Source organism: Maniola jurtina, chromosome 17 (assembly GCF_905333055.1).
Source record: "Maniola jurtina chromosome 17, ilManJurt1.1, whole genome shotgun sequence".
In the NCBI taxonomy this organism is placed as follows: domain Eukaryota; kingdom Metazoa; phylum Arthropoda; class Insecta; order Lepidoptera; family Nymphalidae; genus Maniola; species Maniola jurtina.
In genome coordinates this window covers 1,741,755-1,762,393 of record NC_060045.1, presented here as the reverse complement: position 1 = coordinate 1,762,393, position 20,639 = coordinate 1,741,755, and the positions used below count along the sequence as shown (strand labels likewise).

Sequence of the window (20,639 nt, the reverse complement as noted above, 5' to 3'; positions counted from 1 at the left end):
GAATCAGTAGAAGACTAAGCTAAAAGAATTTTGATTTAGTGACCTAGATGTTCCTTAATTTCGATATTGAAAGCAAAGCATCTATCGAATTTCAACTCCCAAATCCTTGTACCTTTATATCCTTAATTTTGTAACGATCTAAATTGCAACCATCCGTTACGTGTCCACATCAGTTCAATGAGGGACTTCCTCCGTAATATCCATTAGTGGAGGTATGACACAATCAGTTCGGTGCAGTTTAGGTAGGTTTCAGCCAACTTTTAGCTTGTTGCTATAGCCTGCCTAGTACTTACACCTAGGTTGATTCTACAGTCAGATGTGAGGTACTCTTAGTGGAGAGATGAAGTGTTGCGGCCTTGAAACTGTGATCATTTTTGGACTCATCCATTATGGTAGGTTAATTTTAAATCTTTGAGTTACTTTTCCATGCTTATCAAACAGATGCTTCATTAAATTTAACTAGATAGGCTTTGCATGTTAGGAGTGTCGGTGTATTTATGATCCTATGGTTTATGGGTCTTCTCTAACTTATAGTTTTTTATTTGATAGTGAAACCTATAAATGGTCTGATGTAGGATGTGACGATTCAATCTGATGAAAGTGGTACGGCAGTAACCTTACGAGTAGGTACCTATCCACTTAGTTAGGATTCCATGATACCTTGCGTCCGGTATCGTACCTACCTACTGGAAGGTGGATAATATGACAGAATAATAGCTAGATCATACATGGCTTGGCGATACCAACTCTTTTTAACCCCCGACCCAAAAAGAGGGGTGTTATAAGTTTGACGTGTGTATCTGTGTATCTGTCTGTGGCATTGTAGACCTTAAACTAATAAACCGATTTTAATAATATTTTTTTTTTTTTGTTTGAAAGGTAGCTTGATCGAGAGTGTTCTTAGCTATAATCAAAGAAAATCGGTTCAGCCGTTTGAAAGTTATCAGCTCTTTTCTAGTTACTATAACCTTCACTTGTCGGGGGTATTATAAATTTTTAATTTACACTTGTTCGATCGATTTTTCAGTTCGATGAGGCGAGCCTGATCAATGGGCACACTATAATTTTTGTTTGTTTGGGTGTTTGTAGCCAATTATTTGTACCGAGCCGCTTTAACCGACTGAAAACTCTTTACAATTTTAAACTTTAAGGATACCCAGGTTTCTTCAGTTCTTATCACAGTTTTTATAGACGAATTTCAAAAGAACTATAAATTCGCCAGAAATATCACCCACGCTCGACGCTGATGGGTGCAGCGTGTTCAGGCGCGCCTAGCCTAGATTAATAACTAGATAACAATTTAGTACTCTATTCAATACCGATTAGAGTCAACGATCTCGATGTACATACCTATTCTAGTCTATACCTAGTCATAGACAGATTAAATACCTACGCAAGCTCAGCTGAGATCTGCTTTTGTCCAATTCATGTTCAATTTGGTCTATTCATGCATTATCGGCCCCTCTGACGCAGTAGTAAGCACTGTGGTCTTATTAGTGGGAGGTGTCAGGTTCGATTCCCGGCAGGGGTTTGGAATTTTGTAATTCCTGGTCTGGTGGGCGGCTTCGAGCGTGGCTAGTTACCACCCTAACCGCAAAGCCGTGCCACCAAGCGATTTAACGTTCCGGTACGATGCAGTGTAGAAACCAAAGGAGTATGGGTTTAATGAATACTGTCGTACCCCTTCCAGGTTAGCCCGCTTTCATCTCAGACTACATTAACACCAGGTGATATTGCAATCAGGGCTAACTTGTATCTGATTTTTAACTTATTCTGCGTGCCCTGTACAATGTTACCTGGGTAGTTTAGAAATCGGTAGTGTTTCAGGGTCCGCAATAGTTTGCTACGAATGCAACAGCGCCATTAACACCATGTGCTCAGACACCTTCCTGCCGGAGAGCCTGCGGAGGAACTGCTCGGACCACGATCGAGGAGTCACTCACACTCTTTGCAGGTACACCTTTGAAACAGACCACTTTTTTTTAAAGAATATTAGCCATGCTGATCATGACTAATACTTCCCTTTCCCTTCCAATTAAGCGTAAAGCTTGTGCCAGGAGTGGGTACGACAATAGTGCAACGGATGGGGTTTGAACCGCCGACCTTTCGGAATTCAGTCCGCTCCTCAACCATTGAGCTATTGAGGCGAAACCTTCCTAACAACCTCCATAGTGCAGTGGTAGCTGTTAGGTCTTTAAAATAAAGGTCCCGGTACGTCTGAGTTCTGAGTCAATTTGGGGATTCATACTATACCTACATACATTTACAGTATTTTTTTTTTATTAAGAAAATATTACAATAAAACTTAAAGCTAGCCTTATCTGGTTGCTTTTCCACGCTGGACAGCCAGGCTGATCCGTTGCGCAAAAAAAAATATTTTTAATAAACTAAATGACATCCGCGACTTCGTCCGCGTGGATTTGCGTTTTGAAAAATTCCGGGGGAATTCTTTGATTTTCCGGGATTAAAAAGCCATCTCCCTAGGTACCAAATTATAGCCAGCGCCTTCGTCCGTCAGATTTTTTAAAATAAACTCTTTGATTTCCCGGGACAAAAAGTCCCTGGAATGCATGATATCTCTGTACCCTAAGGTTGACTTAGTAAAGTGTTTAGTTGAACTTTATTTTAGTTCATTTTGATCAAATTGCCTATATTGCAACTACTTTTAATTAAATTGTACCTATCTAACTTATTAAGATAGATTTTCAGTTTAGCTTAAAATTTAAACTGATTGGGTTCAGACTTTATAGTACCTAGCTAGAAATAAGAAGATAATTGCCACACATGTAAATTAGCACAAGGCTTAGTTTGATATCTACCGTACCTATCACAGAAAAAGGAATTTTTAACCCCCGACCCAAAAAGAGGGGCGTTATAAGTTTGACGTGTGTATCTGTGCATCTGTGTATCTGTCTGTGGCATCGTAGCTCCTCAACGAATGAACCGATTTTAATTTAGTTTTTTTTTGTTTGGTGCCTCAATCGAGAGTGTTCTTAGCTATAATCGAAGAAAATCGGTTCAGCCGTTTAAAAGTTATCAGCTCTTTTCTAGTTTTCTTATAGAGGTTTTTGTGTCGGGGTATTTTTTTAAATTTTGAATTATATACTTAACTAAATAAAATGAAATACTTATGAAGAATGTTACCTTCTTAGTTTTGGTGTCGTCTTTTGTTTCCAGGAAAATTATCCAGCAAGTGGACCATGAAATCAACGGTAAAACGCCAACCAGCAGGGTTATTAGAAGCTGTGGATGGGATGAAACTAAATATAAGGTACTTTTAAGTAAAATAAACATTATGAGAAATTATTTCTGTAGCGTATAACGCTAGAATAAACTACTTTATTTCATACTAGCTGACGCCCGCGACTTCGTCCGCGTGGATTTAGGTTTTTCGAAATCCCGTGGGAACTCTTTGATTTTCCGGGATAAAAAGTAGCCTATATGCTAATCCAGGATACTATCTATCTCCATTCCGAATTTCAGCGTAATCTGTCCAGTGGTTTTCGCGTGAAGGAGTAACAAACATACACACACACACACACACACACAAACTTTCGGCTTTATAATATTAGTGTGATTAATGTAATATGATGTGACATTTTATTTGCGTTCACATACATTGGTGGATCATCATCATGATCATCACTAAGCGATAGACGCCCACCGCTGGATATAGGTACTTGTAGGGACTTCCACAGTCCACACGCCATGGTTTTGCCTGAAACCCAGCGACTCCCTGCGACTCGCCAGATGTCGTCCGTCACCTAGTGGGGTCTTCTAACGCTGCGCTTTTTCGGTGCGAGGTCGCCATTCCAACACCTTGGGACCCCAACGTCTTGACCCTTGACCCCAATGATTTTTCAAACATGTGTCCTGCCTTACCTTCGCCTTTACCAGCTTCGCCAACCGCTAAGCTATGTCGGTTACTCTGTTTCTCCTCTGGATCTCTTTATTTCTGATTTTTTGTATGTTTTGGTGGCCGATGGGTGCTTAAAGCTACAAAATGCGGTTGTGGCAGTTAGTACCTACCTATTTTCTAACAAAACTGAAAGACTAACAAAACTAGATTAAACTCTGTAATTCTTGCATAATGGGCAAGGAAAGATACATCGTTCTTTTTCATCGATTAATCTTTCATTGATCTTTTTATCCGCAGGGTGCCTGTTACCATAGAGCCGGGTATGGTGGTCGCCAGGAAGTGTGCTCCTGTACCACAGACCTTTGCAACGGGGTTCACAGTCATGCTTCTCCACGCTTCCTTCTAGCGGCGGTCTTATTGTTCGTGCTTCAGAAGCATATAAGAAGCAAGCTACTTCAATGAGAGTTGTAAAGAAAATTAGGTGAAAAATCAGCTGAATTAAAAATAGAAAATTCTTGTGCCTAATTGTTTAAAAGATTGATTTAAAATATATTTATTATCAGTTTTCCTCGCTGGCTATAAGTACCTAATATTGGTACCTTCGCCATTTTCATGGCAATCATTTAGTTTTTTTCCAATATTTGTTCTTATAGCGGCAATAGAAATTACATATCCTGTGAAAATTTCAACTCTCTACCTATTACGGTTCATGAGATACAGCCCGCTGACAGACAGACGGATGGACAGATAGCGTAGGTTTAGTAAGAGGGGCCCGTTGGCATCCTTCGGGCATGGAACCCTGAAACGCGAGTTACGAAATCTCGCAGCACTACCTGTTAGACAGAGTTCAAAAACATAGTGTTCCTAAAACAATGTGCTTTTAGAAGTGTTTGAGTATTGGTAAAGATAATAAATAATTACTACGAATTTAAATGTTGTTCTAATTGCAATGAATTGTACTACATTACATCTTACAAAATTTACAAGAAATAGAACCGAATCCAAACTAAAATATCACATTGGAAAAGAACTTATAGCGAAAATACAAAATACTTTTTTTTTTTTTTACCATAAAGCTCCATTATATAATGGTAGCTTTATTCCTACTACGATCTAGCCTATGGGCTAATAAGTAATTTTATTCTAGCTTAAACTTCTACTTATGAATAATTTCTAAATCTAATTTCAGTCCAATAACTGTCCTTAGTTTATTCTAATATGCTTACGGTCCACTATGTTATTGCGACCTAAAATACTTTTTATGATGATCAAAATCGGTCTAATATCAAGTGTTAAAAGCAAAAGTCGAATGACAAAACGTCAGGAAACAAATGAACAAAATCATATGGTTGGTTTCAATTATTGGCAAGTCACAGTTTGTTCATTGTACATCGAGAGGCTGAAAAATCATGATTTCCTTCTTCATGTAGAAATTAACTTAGAAAATAAGAAAGACAAAGTCGTGCTCCTAAAACATCTAAATCGAGCCCAATCGTAACGATACTTCTAAGCCTAATATTATTACTTATATAAATTTGAAAAAATATTGACGTAACCAAGTAGGTATCTTTGATCTTCAAGTGATAATAATTATACACTTACAATGCAGTGAAATAAAGGAAACAGCCTTGCAGGAGCGGCAGGGAGCAGATTACTTACTGTAAGTAAAGACTAATGACTTTTACTTTGTAGTAATTTGTGCTATTACTAATTTAAAACCCGTAGAATCTTTCAAACATGGGCATGTCGATACGTGCAAAGTAGATCGTAAATAGAATTAGAAAAATAAGATATAGTTCAACAAATCTTGCGCGTTTGAGAAAACAAGCAAATACATCGAAAATCAGACACCATCTAGATTTTGATCTGAATCTTATGTGTAATGTCAATCCAAATTAATATTATAAGTTAGATTTGAACCTCTTATTCTGTTGATTTAAAGGATTAAGCGATCTTTTTGATACGAAAATACTCAATTAGTTGACTGAAACTTAGATCGACCAACGAACTAACCTTGAGCCATCGATTTCGCAGCTTCGAACTTCGAAAACATCTCAAATTATTTTGCTCTCAGTTCATTCATCAGTTTGTACAAAATATACTATCAAAATTGAAACGCCTAGGCATCACAAGATAATAGAGAATATAAATGTAATTGAAAATCTACTACGTATTTATCTACTACACATATTTATCTACTTAATTTTACAACAGAAAACTGCAAGTCAAATGCAAGAATATGGTGGCGGCACATCAAGCAAATCGGGAGAGTTCCAAGAGGGCGCAGAGGGAAGAGAGCGTGGCCAAGATGGCTTCCAACCACAACATCAATACGGAAAAAATTATGGTAAGATGACAAACTGTACGTATAGAAAGTAAAATAAGCTCATCTACGTAGCTACTTCCTTGTTTGCTACATAACAATTGACAAAGAAAATCATAAAAATTTAACTATTAAAATGAATATAAAATATTAATGAATGTCCATTGTTTTATAATCTTCAGTTTCTTCTATAGGTTCCAATAGAGATATATCAGATCAAAATATAACAACGTACAGCAGCGTTGCAACTGGAATCTACGAAGCCACAGCAATCCAGCATTACCAGAATCAAAACATCAGGTGACATTTTAAAAAGAATAACATAATGTATGCTCATTATTTAATAGTTTTAAATTTGAAAAGATAATAATTTTCCAGATATAAACCCTCTTCGATTCCGACGTTTAGTTCTCCACCTAATTCACCATTAGTTGGACTGGTGTTTGACCCATCTGCACCTAATTACAGCGGATCTAATGTAATGGCTGAACGTCACAATGCTGATAGACGAAATTCCTGGTCTTTCTCTCATCAGGAGCCTATCGGATCTGGAGCAAGGAAAAAGATTGTAAAGAGTCAGGACAAGAGAAATGCATACAGCGCTGATAATCGATACCAAGAAAGATACAAAGATACAAGTACTGAAACTGATCGACCCAGAAACAAAGATAGAAATTTGGGATCTGAATCTACATCCAGTCTAGACTTTTATACAGAAGGAGAAAGGATGGTGTCAGAACTTTGTAATATACCTGATCCAAATACTAGACATGATGCTAATAATCAAAAATGTAACCTAAAAGGATCACTGAATGAGGAAGATGAAACTAAAGCTTCAGGATCTTCAGATATTTTGCTGACGGCTTTAGACAAAATTATTATTCATGAGCAGATTCCCAATCAAATTGTTCAACTGGCAATAGAAGCTTGCACTGATGCTGAAAATATTGCCATTGCTCATCACAATAGACCTTGTTTTAAAAATATTCACTCAATCTGCGCTAAGACTAGATCCAACGTCCAGAAACCAGATAGTGCAGTAGCAAACTTGCACTCACAGGGAATACCGTGGGTGATAAAAAATTTCATATTTTCATTTGTGAGAATTTTAGATGGTTGGAAAGGAGTAAAGGAATTACTCAGCGAAAAACATGACACATTTTCTAGAATCGAAAACAAATATTACAGCCCAAATATCAGAGAGTGTTTTGTACAGTGGCAAGCTGTTACAAAAGAAATGCTCACACATATTTATAAGACGTTTAAATGTCTAGATCACGGATTTACAATGGAACAAAAAAGTTTTACCCATAATTATTATGCCACTAACTCAGCAGCACCTCGACACCAAAATCAGAACAAATTTCAATCAGCAAAAGCACATATCAGTACTCCGAGGCCTATTAATGCTTCTCCACAACCTTACAATGTAATACAACCACCGTGGATACAAAATCAAACACCAGCGATGCCACAAAATTATAGTGATAGCCCATGGTCAGCTAGATCTAATGTGACGTATAAAAAAATTCCAGTTGTACCACCGTCTAGTTCTCAGACTTTCTATCCATTGAATGAGCACAGCGACATCGAGAACTATCAGAAACCGCCGTACAAATGTGATCCATGCATGATACGCGAAGCGAAACCTCGTCAATCTTGGACTATAACAAACGTTCCTGATTATCGAACTTTGGAAGGTGCATGCCATGCTGATCAAAGGGATCTATATACACAATTGAAACTTAAGATGGATGCTGAACTAGGAAAACCATCCGGTCAAGCTTCTATGGCAAATATGCCGTGCGACTTGCTCCAACGCCGGGATATGGAGCTTAAAGCTAAAATGATTCCTTTAAGTCATCTTGAGAAGACATTGATACCGAGTATGGCATCGACAGCTGATATACGAAATTGTTACGCGCAAAAAAATAATAGTTGCGGAGATACTAAAGAAGAGGCGGATTTTTTTGCGGCATGGGGTCAGATGGTCCAAAAAGAATCTAGTGATTTTTTGACTCATCATACTCACAACATTCAAATACCATCGAATGTTGTGGCGGTCTCTAATAATATTTCTGGCCCCGTGCAATTTCTTGAGCTTGAAAATGATGAGTTTCATGAAATGTCTAAAGTATATATGAAGCCTGGCAGTTATAAGGTACCAATAAAGCCAGCGGAGTCAATAACATCGTTTATGCAAAATGCTTCACAAGATGTATATGACGGTCACGGTGAAGACTCGTCTTCTTTAAAAGTTAAAGTTCCGTTCTCGCAAGTGACTTTAGCGCCACAGCCGAAGTATAATATAGAATCATGGCCGTGTTTGATGTCCAAACGAGCAGAAGAAATATTTATAAATGATCCGAAATCTTTAGCTAGACCTTCCGTGCCTCCTTTTGATAGGCGAGGAGTAGAATCTCTGGAAATATTAACCTCCATGACTGATAGAGCTTGGGAAGCCGCTAAGCAATCAGCACCGAAATTAATGGATTTCATTCACGAAGGATCCAAGTCAGATACTGCGAGGCTCTACGACGCATTAGGATTGACTGCGAATGAAGATTTTTCTGATAATTCAAAGTATTCAAAATTAACTTTGGAGCATAGTGATGCTTGGTCAGCAATTCTACAGTCTAGTCAATTTATGTCAAAACAAGCACCGGCAGTGTGGGATCAGACATCAACTAATAAAGATTACATGCTAGACAAAAGTCAAGATAGTGTTGTTTTTACAGACAATACAGTAAAAAACCAAATTGATGAACAGCACAGATCAACTGAAATCGACGAGCACGACATTGATGGTTGTAAGAACGAAGAAATAAAACAAAACGTACGCTGTCCTAGTTTTGATCAGACCGGAAATTATATTAAAAATGAAAATCAGAAGAAAGCTGGCGGAAAACCCAAAGTAGCTGTTTCTGGTACTTGGTATCACCCTAAAAAAAAGAAACCTTTATCAAGCACTATTGTAAAAAAGTTTGAATCTGTAATTTTTCATTTATCCCAAATAAATGAAGCTGCTTTTATTGAACAAGATATGGATATTAAAGTGGTACGTTATTTATATTCTTAAAGTAGTACATATACATTTTAAACTTAATAATTAGAATTCTATAACTTTTGCAGGCGCCAAGATTTTATGAAGTTGTAAAGTATCCAATGTGTCTTAACGATATTTCAACCAAGCTGAAGCATTCTTCTTATACTGAATATGATCAAGTTGTCCAAGATTTTCGACGAATTTTCAACAATGTCAGACTCTACCTCAAGGTAAATAAAAATAACAGAATTTATACTACTCTTTATTTTGCTTAACAGGGCTCTCTCCATCACTCGTTTATTTAGATATTAGTTTCTAGAATATGTCTGCAAAATTTCATGGACTTTGGTTGCTTAATATTCATATGAAGTGACGGAGAGAGGCCTCTTAACCCGTAAGGAAATATTTATTTGTAGACCTATCCAGATTCAATTATGAAGAAGAGTGTTTATAAAGTATCAACTGAATTCGAAAGGATTTTAAGTGAAGAATTTCAAAATAAAAGCGATTCGAAAAATAAACAACACGATCAAATTAAAAAACCCGAGAAAGAAAGTCAGCCACACAAAACGGAAGCACAGAAGGATGAAATCAAAAAGGATGCGAATACGTGTGAAGAGGGGAAGTAGATACACATATTTGTTACAATAATGACACAGTTCCTCTTTGTGTTACATAAATTCTAGTTTATAATAATTGAAAACCATTTGATTTTTGAACGCTTATTATTTTGTATTTCATTATTAATATTTTCATATTTATTTTTCAAACAATAAGGTAAAATCTTAAAATCTTTTCTTGTAAAAATGTTCCAATTACTTGATCAATAGATTTATTGAATGATATCTAGTCAAACGTTATTTTAGCAAATGTCAGTGATGTTATCGGAACTAATAATAAGATTATCAATTTAATATATAAGTGCTTGCCAATTTTTTGATCGGACTTTACGTGCTCCTATAGATAGATAGGAGATAAACTTTAATTTCTCTTTATAATTCTTCTTTTCTTATTTTCTTTCTGATTAGTTAGTAATTTGTTCTTCTTTACTTGTTATAGTAATTGTTGGATTAATTATTCTATTACACACTAATGGTCCGTATTGATTTCAAATGTGGCATCAACAGCTGCAGAATTTTCATTGCCACGATATAGAACAATGGGTCCAAACATCTCTATTCTCTGTCATCTTTATAATACCATCTTCTCCAAGGTTAGATGTTAGTTCTTTTTATATTTCAATCTGTGATGTATTATTAGGTAAAAGTTAATAATCTGAATCGTCATTCACGCTTAGTTTTACTAGAATTTTGTAAATAGGTATAGTAAAAGAGACAATTCGAATATCAAGTTTGAGGTTTGATGTTACGATAGTAATATTATGGTAATGGCAAATTTGTTTGAAAATTTTTAATTTACTCTCCATGAAAGGCATAACGTTGTTTCATTTTCTATATTGTTGTATAAACTACAGGTAACTTATTTGTGAAACTAATAATAAGTTGACAATCTCGTTGGTAACCAAACTATAATACTTTGTACGCGTGTAATTTTGCTTTTTTAATCTCTAATTTGTTCATTTTCACTTTCTCACTGTACTGATTATTTTTTTATGAGTTTTTGATTACATTTTACCTGCCATAGGCTTTAAGTGAATTCCTAACGTCCATTTAGATTACTGTTCGGCGAAAATGTTGGAAAATGATTGGCTTTCAAATTTCAAAAATTTAACTTGATGACGTTGAAGTTAATTTTAAGTATTCGTTAAGTTGTGATTTTATTATTTAACTTATTTATCTAAAATTATGGCAAGGAACTCCTATGATAATAAAAGAGTTGTTTCATATTATGTACGATTTTTATTTGTTAGTACCTACCTAATACTATGGTCAATAGGTATTACAAATGAAATTTAGTGTAACTGCTTTTATAGTCATGTAGGATCCAAAGCATTTCCAAGTTTCTAAGATTAGCTTTTATGGTCATAATATTTAAAGGTATACTTGTAGATAAGAGATAAAACACTTACTGATAAAATAGTTCAAACATAGAATCTCTTCATATTATCAATGAAGTGCTGAAAATAGTTTGTGCATGACTCAGGGTCGATGACCACAGCACCTATTGGTAAACCTAAATTTGATTTAACATGGTGATTTTTTTTGTATTTTTTCAAGAAATATCAAGTCATCCCTTAGGATGTCCGTCAACTGAAGCGGAGTGGAAATGCTTATTTTTAATACTATTCCGAATAAAATACAAAAAAATTAGACTTTATACTTTGACGTAAGATTTTAACACCTTTATTACCTGTTATCTCCCAAAGCTACCATGATCCAAACATAGTCAGGCATAGCTTAATAATAGGGCCAGTCAAAATTGTGAAATATTTTTTTAAAAATAAATAAAAACCGACTTCAAACACAAAGAATTAAAAAATAATTTCATTTTCTTCTGTTCTGTTTTTTCGTCCCACTATAATATTGTTAGAGGAAATGCCAGGATTTTGTAAAAATATCTTCAAAGTAAAAAAGGTCAGCAAAAAAAATATTTTCATTTTTACGTAGGTACCTTATTGGTCTCAAACATTACTTTACGTACGTCCGAATATGCTTTGTACGTTTGTCTGAAATAATGTAACTTTACTTTAAAGTACGGGTGACAACCCTAGTGGACTCTCTGCATTGCTCCTTCGCTCCGGTCCAGTGGACAGGCACCCTTAAGCGTAGGCCATAAACTTAAATTTATTTGGCAGTGTCATATCTACATATCGGTATTTCAGCATTGAAAATCAGCAATTTATCATCATAACAGTTGTATTGGGGATCATAAAACGGGTCAATAAACTTGCTCATTGCGGAAATAAATGCTGTAAAACTGTAAAATGAATTGCTTGTTCGTATTATCACTGTAGGCTTGTGAATCGGTGCTTAAATATGAAAAAGTTTAAGTCATTATGAAATATGAACCAATAATAATTTTATTAAGAGGCTGGCGGGTAGTGGCTGGATGAGGAAGGCTGAGGACGAGTGTGGTGGTGCCCTTTAGGGAAGGCCTATATCCAACTGACTGTGGCCTTCCACAGGCTAGTGATGATGATGATGATCATGAATAATGTCAACCAGAAGTCCAAAATCCTATTGGTTTCTAATTGTAAAATTTATTGGAGTTTTTATCGAAAAGAAATTAATTAAAAATTAATTATGTAATGCCCTGAAGAAACAAGGATAGCTGGGAAATAGCACACAATTGCCTACAATTTACCGATACCTACTGCAAAGATTCCTATTTCATAAAAAAAAGCTTAAAAGCAAGTTATAATATAAAAACTTTAGATGCGATGTTAACCGATGTTAAACTTGTGTGTTGCCGGTAGGGTGGTAGGTAACTAGGCACGGCCGTAGCCTCCCACCAAACCAGACCAGAGGCGATTCAGGAATTATAAATTTCCAAATTGCTCTTCTGCCGGGAATCGTACCCGGGACCTTTCAACAGCGCCAGGCAGGTCGTCAGTTTTTGGTACTAAGACAGCTAGAATTCTATTTTTCTTGATATCCTTGAAGTCGAAGAGAGTGATTAACTGATAGTTACTATCTGACCCTGTCGTAGCTCGGCCATGTCCGTAATTAGGCAATGTTGGTAAATAATACATCTTTAGATATCTCAGATAATTCTCAATGTCTCCAAATATCTATGTTTCTATGTTTAATTATCGTTTATTATTATCGTATCGCTTAAATAAAGTAATCTGTGTTTAATTTTCCACAGACTAGATATAAACAGACGCTGTAATTGTTAAATACTAGCTCATGCTATGAACTACACAAATTTCAAACCTCAAACGGTGAATTTTCGAAAATCCTTTCTTAGCGCAGCGGCGTGCAGGTCATAGAGGCATAAAAGCGCTGCTTACCCTGACTGAAATAGTTCAATGCTCATTTTTCATCGTGACCGCTAGTAATTAGGCAACTACCTACCTTATGTCTACCCTAGCTATAAATCCTGTGCACGCTACTGTCTTAGCGTATATGTTTACGTCATGTGCGGATGTGGCATGTGCTATGTCATAATAGCTATCAGCATGCCGAATTTCGGCACGATCAGTCCAGTAGTTTGAGGTGTGCGTTGATAGATCAGTCAGTCAGTCAGTTAGTCAGCTTTTCCATTTATATACACAGATTTAAGAGAAGTACCTAACCCTAGCACGCTCCCCAACGCTGTCCGCTGAAACGAAGGATACACATTTTTACAGCAATCTGGAAAACCCAGACACAAATAATATATGTATATAGTTTCTAGAACCTGTAGACTACAAAAAAAAATTGGTTGTCTGTAAAGTCGGTTTACTGACGATAGTTGAACGTGACAACAAAGGTCGATTGTGCTTCTTTGTCGCTCGTTCCGCGCTCTCGCTTGCACTTCAAGCCTTACATGGAACGCCTCAGAGCGAGGTAACGCCGCATGAGTCATGTTTTTTCGTGCGTGCAGCCGACTCTATCGAATTATAAGACGTTGTCACGTCAATAATTGAAAATCATACCTAGAAGGTACTTTTAAGTATCCTATCCTCATAATATGGTATGGCGAAGTTGTAAAACTCAAATTGTAATAAATCAGCGCTCCTCTTTCTAGTCATAAACTTGGGAATTTATACTATTTTGGTTAGACCGTACACATAAGTCAGAAAGTTTCGTTTTGAGAATGAATTTTGTAAGACAGGTTTTGGAAAATAAAAATAAAAGTCAGTAAACCACTCGTTGCATCTGCTTTGCTGGTATACCTACTTAGCTACTCACTTACTTTATACTTTTACTCGAAATACGAGAGCAACATTCGTAGTCGTATGGTATGCGATTACCACAGAATTGTAAATAAGGTTATAGAAATGGTAGAGTAGTTTGTTTAAGAGAACATAACGAAACAAAAATGTGAGAAAGATACATTAGACACTGTAATGTACCGAAAAACTAATTTATAAAATTAACATAGTTTGTCGGGACGGTGAACAATAAAACAATTTTATGACGTTTCTTGGAAGTTTTAATCATTATTATTTAAAAAACTACAGGACATTATTATTTATTACCGTGTTCAATTTTAATTTTTTCTATCGAAAAAATTGTAGGTATTCAGCTGGTTTTTTTTTTCATGTTTCTTTGGATAAAATAAGCATCATAATCACATATTAAAAAATGATAAGTTTTCATAATTTGCGCGAAAGTCGCAAAAGTTTTCTTAATATTGGCCATTAGTTTATCGTATAACTTTAAGCTCCTCACGCATACAATAATAAAAACGACGCCTACCCTATTCCTAGCTGTGGCAATCAAAACAATGTAAACTAAACTATAAGGCTGTAATGCTATGCAAATATAATAATGTATCCGTCGTTACAATAACGTGCACTGATGCTTCATTAGTCACTAGTGCGGTGACAATCTTACGCTCCTCCATAACCAGTTCTATACCTATTCTCAATTCTGTGGGTTACTGATATCGCTGACATAATGCATTAAAGGTCGAAGAAACTTTGTAACTGTTCGTAGCTATATAACTTTCAAAAAGATTCCATATATTATTATTACTTATCTTATTTTCTCCACATTTTCTCTTTCATATAGTTATATCATATGTCATAGTACTAGCTTATGCCCGCGAATTTAAAATTTTATAATTATTATGACAACAAGTGTGTCTTATGCTAAACTTGCGACTCTACCACCGTTCCATAAAGCAGATCCTACTAAGAAGAACCAGCAAGAAACTCAGCAGTTGCTCTTTCAAATCACAAAGTTACAAAGCTGCTTCCAGGCAACTTTATCACTAAGGAATTCCTCAATAATATAATAAGTGTGTCGTTTATACACTTACTTTAAATATTATAAATGCGAAAGTGTGTCTGTCTGTCTGTCTATCTGCTAGCTTTTCACGGCCCGACAGTTTAACCGATTTTGATGGGTAAAGAGTTAGTTTACATCCTGGGAGGATGGAAGGACATAGGCTACTTTTCAAAATCAAAGAGTTCCCACTGGATTCTTAAAGGCCCATCCGTTTGACTGATTTATTTGAAATTTTGTACAGCGGTAGCTTGCACTACAGAAATTGACATAGCATGTATTCCAAAAAATCAAAGAATTCTCACGGGATTTTTAAAAACCTAAATCCACGCGGACGAAGTCGCGGGCATCATCTAATTCTACATTAGACTTCGTCTTTGTTGGTGTTAACTGGCGGGCGTGTTCTGTCTTTTTGGAGTTTTTTTTGTTGTTAAAACTGACTGGAAAGGGCTCTAAGGGGGTGCCGTGCGTATGTCGGCGAGCGCCGGCACAGACGGGGTCCACACTTGTATAGTTTAACTAACTTGTTACAAATAACTACAAACTTGACATTGGCTAATCTTTGTAAAGCCAGACGAGAGAGAGAGAAAATTCTACATTATTAGAGGTCTACATGCTCTATCTTTAACAAGCCTACTCTAGAGAGTTAGTCAGTCTAACCCTTGATATATACGACCAAGTAAAAAGAATTTATATAGCAACTAAGGTCAACTGAGGTGGACCTAAAGGTCTTAACAGAGCTACTGTGGACCTGCGCGACGTCACTGGACTATTTTTATCCAAAGGATCAACGCTCCAATAATTGAGTGCGAACCACTAACCGCTTCTGTTATTATCGCTACTGACTACTAGCACAGTTTTAACAGTATTTTCTTTACTGTGCTAGTAAACGTAGATATTTACATATCCTAACCATAAAACTACACAACAAAATTAAAACTCCGGTCATATTTTTGTAGCGTCTGTTTAAAACTACTCTTTAGAAGTAAACCTATGGACTTGTCGGTGAATCAGAGGAATCACTTTAAGCCCTTATCACGTATACTTGTCAATATAATAGATATTTATCCGATGTTTGATTCTATCGAGCCTATTTTGGAAAGCGGTTATACTTTGTGATAAGTTTTATAACACGGTAAGTGTTGTATAAATTGTCTTGATCTATTTTATGATCTTGGCAGTTTTTTAATAGTTGCTAAACGATTGTAGGAGTAGCCCGTTGCTTTGTCCAGGGGGCGGGAAAAATAATAAGGTAAAATATTTATATTAAATTACTATTTTGAAGGAATACTTACCCACTAAAAAATTCAATTAATATTACCTACAACCTTTCTCTGAAATCGTTTGCTTATCTACTCTGTGCATGCAGCGCAAGTCAATAGGCGCTATTTAACTACACAACTGCCCAAAAATAGGAATGTTTTCAGCATTCATAATATATGTAATATGTATGTAATGTGAGTTTTTTATTCCACCATAACTTATTATTTGGATGTATGGAGTACAGTGACGGATTAAGACTACATGATGCCCTAAGCAATCCATGCCTGTGGGCCCCCCTATCCGTATGTCAACTAGAATCGGTCTTTAAACCTTTACCGCCTGAAAACATTAGTTTTTTGTAAAATAAGATGATGAGATGAAACGTACTTTAAAAGTGGAGTAGGTGCGACAACAATAAAAACCAAAGCATAATTTATTTATTTATTGAAATGCGCCTTGCGGCTTTCGGAGCCATTCGAATTCCGAATGCACAAGCGGGCAGCGGGCAGCAGCGACAGAGTGGGCAAGCTGGAGTTGGGTTATGACTCTAGGTCGGACTCTATGTCAACTTAAAACGCGCGAATTTTCAAATTAGTCCTAGAAACTTTTTTTGGTGTGGTTTTTGGTGACGTGAGAGTGAGACGTGATGCCCTAAGGACGGATTTTTTTTGTGCTTCGTCTGGTGCCCCCTCAGACGTGATACCCTAGGCAATTGCTTAATTTGATTAAGGGTTAATCCGTCACTGATGGAGTATCGAAAGAAACCATACAATCCCGAGGCCACTAGTTGTTTTTCGGCTATTAGGTATCTATTAGACAATTTTTTGAAAAATATTCAAAATATGGGAGGCACGTTTTTAACTATTAAAATTTTTTTTAAAGTTTTGAAACTAAATTAAACTAGATCACAGAACAAAATGACGCCCACGATTTTGTACGTACGCGCGGATTTAGGTTTTTTTTGAAAATCTCGAGGGAATGCTTCTATTTTCCGGTAGAAAAAGTAGCCTATGTGCATTTTTCATCCCCGGGATGCAAACTATCTTTTTATCGGTTAAACAGATGGGCCCCGCGAAAAACTAGCAGACAGACAAACACACTTTCGCATTCAGGTTTTTTAAAAATCTCGTGGGAATTCTTTGCTTTTGCGGGATAAAAATTAGCTTCTGTCCGTCTTAGCCTTAAGGATGTAGGTAAGCTACCTCTGCATCGTTAGTAAAAATCTATTAAACGGATAGATAGTGAAAAATTAGCAGACAGACAGACCTCATTTTGCATTTATAATACTTATTAATAGCATGGATTGTTTTGACCGAAGGGTAATAACCTAATGATTCACATATTAATGACAAATTAATATTTGTAGGTCCTAAATTATAAGGAAGTACCTATTGTAGTCTGTGGTTTGTTGGCCCAAACTGTATGAGGTTTTCCTTTGATAAAGGAACCAAATTTAAGGATTTACAAGTAAGCTTAGCAACAAACAGGAAAATCATTGACATAGATAGAAAGTAAGTCTAAAATAATAATGGCCTCCTTGTGTTACTCCTTTATAGGTACTAGGTAGATATATAATAGGGTATTGTGCAGTTCATCTAATTAGTCCAAACAATTTGGTTGTTTTAGTGTAAAATATATTTATTATTTTAATTAATAAAAATATTGTATCAAGTTTTTAATATTCACAAGGTAGGTACATTGTTAGAGAAAATCGTGCTTTATGCTATCAAAAGCTTCTCTTAGTTCTAAACTGTAACGGTTGGTATAAAGTAACTCTAAAGTAGGGATAGCTTTTTTTGGATATTTTATTGTGTAACTTATTAATTACTAAGCTTTGTTTTTTTACAAGAGCTGTAGCTTGAGAAACATTACAAAAGTGTTTTTTGGTGTTTTTAGTTGTTACCTATTAGGTAGGTACCTTGGTAGTTAGATCTTTTGTCTTGTTTTGATACTTTTATCATCAAACAAAGAATTAAAGTTAATCATCTAAACCCATCGCTGACTCTCCTTGAATGAGAAGTTTAGGCCATAGGTAGTCAGCTACCACGCATAGTCTGCCAAGCGCGGATTGGCTGACTTCACAAAATTTTGAGAATAGTATACTTTCCAGGATGCAGATTTCCTCACGATGATTCCTTCACCGATAAAATATATAGAGGATGGCCCGCGGGTACGCCCGCGTGGATTTAGTTTTTTTTTTGAATCCCGTAGAAACTCTTCAATTTCTGGGATAAAAAGTAGTCTATGTTCTTCCCCGGGATGTATCCCAAGTCTGTACCTTTCATTAAAATCGGCTCAGTGGTTGGGCCGTGAAAACGTAGCAGACAGACAGACAGACAGAAAGACACACAGATAGACACACTTTCGCATTTATAATATTAGTATGGATTAGTATGGATAATATATCTAAGATTCAAACCCTCTTAATAGGAGTGAGTCTTGTTTTGATTTTTTGCACAAATTATTACATCCGTTTTTGAAATTCACAGATGCTGTGTCATATTCTGGCATTAGCGGTATTGGTGGCGTCAGTCTCCAGCCACGGCCGAGTGCTGGGGCCTCCCTCAAGGGCCTCCATGTGGCGCAAGGGCTTCCCCACCAAACCCAACTATGACGACCATGGTCTCAACTGCGGTGGCTTTGGGCAGCAGTTTTCCGTCAATAGTGGAAAGTAAGTAATTTTTTAAGAGCTACTTTATCATATCTTCATTTGGAATCTGATTCTCAGCTCGACTGAGTAATATTTTCTAGAGCGTCCAAGAGTTTTTGTTTTTCATTATCCTTTACGTTCTTATAAATTGTTAGGATGTTGTTTTAAAATGAAACTAGATGATGCCCGTGGTTCCGTTCGCGTGAGATAAAAAGAAGATATCATTTTCTAGGTCTTTCAATATATTCATGAAAAAAATAACGCGGATCCGTTGCTCTGTTGCTGGATGAACGTCTAATATAGCATGCTATTCCGCAGGAACTGTTCGTTTTTTCGGGATAAAAACAAACATTTCTCGTGTTACTGTTCTGGTCTTTAAATATATCTATTGAAAAAATTCACGTAGATCTAATTGCTCTGTTGTGGCGTAATTGAAGGGGAAACCAACAAACAAACGCTTTGCATTTATAATTAAGATATACTATTCATTTTAGTAACAGTAGGTAAGTACTTGACTGTAATAATAATAATAATTAGTCTTTTTTATTTTTGCTAAAATCAGGTGTGGCATCTGCGGTGATCCCTTTGATGAACCTGAGCCAAGGCGTCACGAACTTGGAGGCGAATATGGCTCGGGCCAAATCGTAGCCAGCTACTACTCCGGACAAGTCTTCACTGCAGAAGTAGAAATTACCGTCCACCACAGAGGGTACTGGTATTTCAAAATTTGTCCAGACCCTTACTCCAAAGACCAGGCATGCTTCGACAGATTCCCTGTGAGATTAGAAAAGGGCGGATATAATTTCTTCCCTCCAACAGCAGGACTATATAAAGTTAACTATCGTATCCCTCAAGGACTGGTTTGCGAGCATTGTGTTCTTCAATGGAGATACGTAGCTGGTAACAATTGGGGCTACTGCGGCGATGGAAGAGCAGGTCTGGGATGCGGGAATCAAGAAACCTTTGGCGCTTGTTCTGACATAACCATCAAAGCTCCAGCTTTCCCGATTCCTGAAGGTGGACCGGCACCTATCGAAACTAGTTAAGATTAAATTATGAAAATCGGAGACGTCTTTACCGTGTCAGTATTTTTTGGATTTTTTCAGGCATGTTTTAACAGTAAATCTAGTCAAAATGTTCCACTTTTTCTAGTCCAGAATCCTGAGCTAACTTTTCGAGATAAAAAGTGTGTGACACATAATATAACTATGCCCATAACATGAAAGGTGTGATTATGACAAATTGTTAAGATTGGCTTAATTTATTGTTTTTTGTTTTAAGAGGGCTCTCTCCGTCACTCGCTTCTACTCGCTTCATACAATCGTAGTTCCAATTTCATTTGAATATTAAGCAACCAAAGTTCATGAAATTTTGCAGACATATTCTAGAAACTAATATCTATGTCTGTGGTTTTCCAGATTTCTGTTAAAATATTCGGTTTCAAAGTTACGCGGTCTTAAAAATTTACATACAAATCTTTGCGCCCCTGTAATTTTAAAACTACATATTTTTAGAAAAATCTAAAACACCACAGACACAGATATTAGTTTCTAGAATATGTCTGCAAAATTTCATGGACTTTGGTTGCTTAATATTCAAATGAAATTGGACCTACGATTGTATGAAGCGAGTGGAAGCAAGTGACGGAGAGACCCCTGTTA

At 36.3% G+C, this 20,639-nt stretch overlaps 2 protein-coding genes across 2 annotated transcripts; both read left to right on the top strand.

The window, feature by feature from the left end:
* Window positions 1-325: 325 nt before the first annotated feature.
* On the top strand, window positions 326-11,077 carry LOC123874014. Its single transcript, XM_045919158.1, has 9 exons — window positions 326-392; window positions 1,828-1,954; window positions 3,178-3,271; window positions 4,157-4,315; window positions 6,074-6,206; window positions 6,365-6,482; window positions 6,561-9,240; window positions 9,315-9,458; window positions 9,645-11,077. Exons 1-9 carry the CDS (start codon window positions 341-343, stop codon window positions 9,855-9,857), a joined length of 3,720 nt encoding a protein of 1,239 aa, XP_045775114.1. The 5' UTR covers window positions 326-340; the 3' UTR covers window positions 9,858-11,077.
* Window positions 11,078-16,297: 5,220 nt separating this feature from the next.
* Window positions 16,298-20,162, top strand: LOC123873673. Its single transcript, XM_045918645.1, has 3 exons — window positions 16,298-16,317; window positions 18,818-18,999; window positions 19,541-20,162. The coding sequence occupies exons 2-3, from the start codon at window positions 18,818-18,820 to the stop codon at window positions 20,022-20,024; spliced, it is 666 nt and encodes a 221-aa protein (XP_045774601.1). The 5' UTR covers window positions 16,298-16,317; the 3' UTR covers window positions 20,025-20,162.
* The last annotated feature ends 477 nt before the right edge of the window (window positions 20,163-20,639 follow it).

Excerpts from the sequence above, each read along its gene's own strand:
- LOC123874014 (XM_045919158.1), top strand. The coding sequence starts at position 341 with ATGAAGTGTTGCGGCCTTGAAACTGTGATCATTTTTGGACTCATCCAT. Across the intron at positions 1,955-3,177 it reads GTCACTCACACTCTTTGCAG|GAAAATTATCCAGCAAGTGG; the intron begins GTACACCTTTGA and ends TTTTGTTTCCAG. Across the intron at positions 4,316-6,073 it reads ATATAAGAAGCAAGCTACTT|AAAACTGCAAGTCAAATGCA; the intron begins CAATGAGAGTTG and ends ATTTTACAACAG.
- LOC123873673 (XM_045918645.1), top strand. The coding sequence starts at position 18,818 with ATGCTGTGTCATATTCTGGCATTAGCGGTATTGGTGGCGTCAGTCTCC. Across the intron at positions 19,000-19,540 it reads TTTTCCGTCAATAGTGGAAA|GTGTGGCATCTGCGGTGATC; the intron begins GTAAGTAATTTT and ends TGCTAAAATCAG.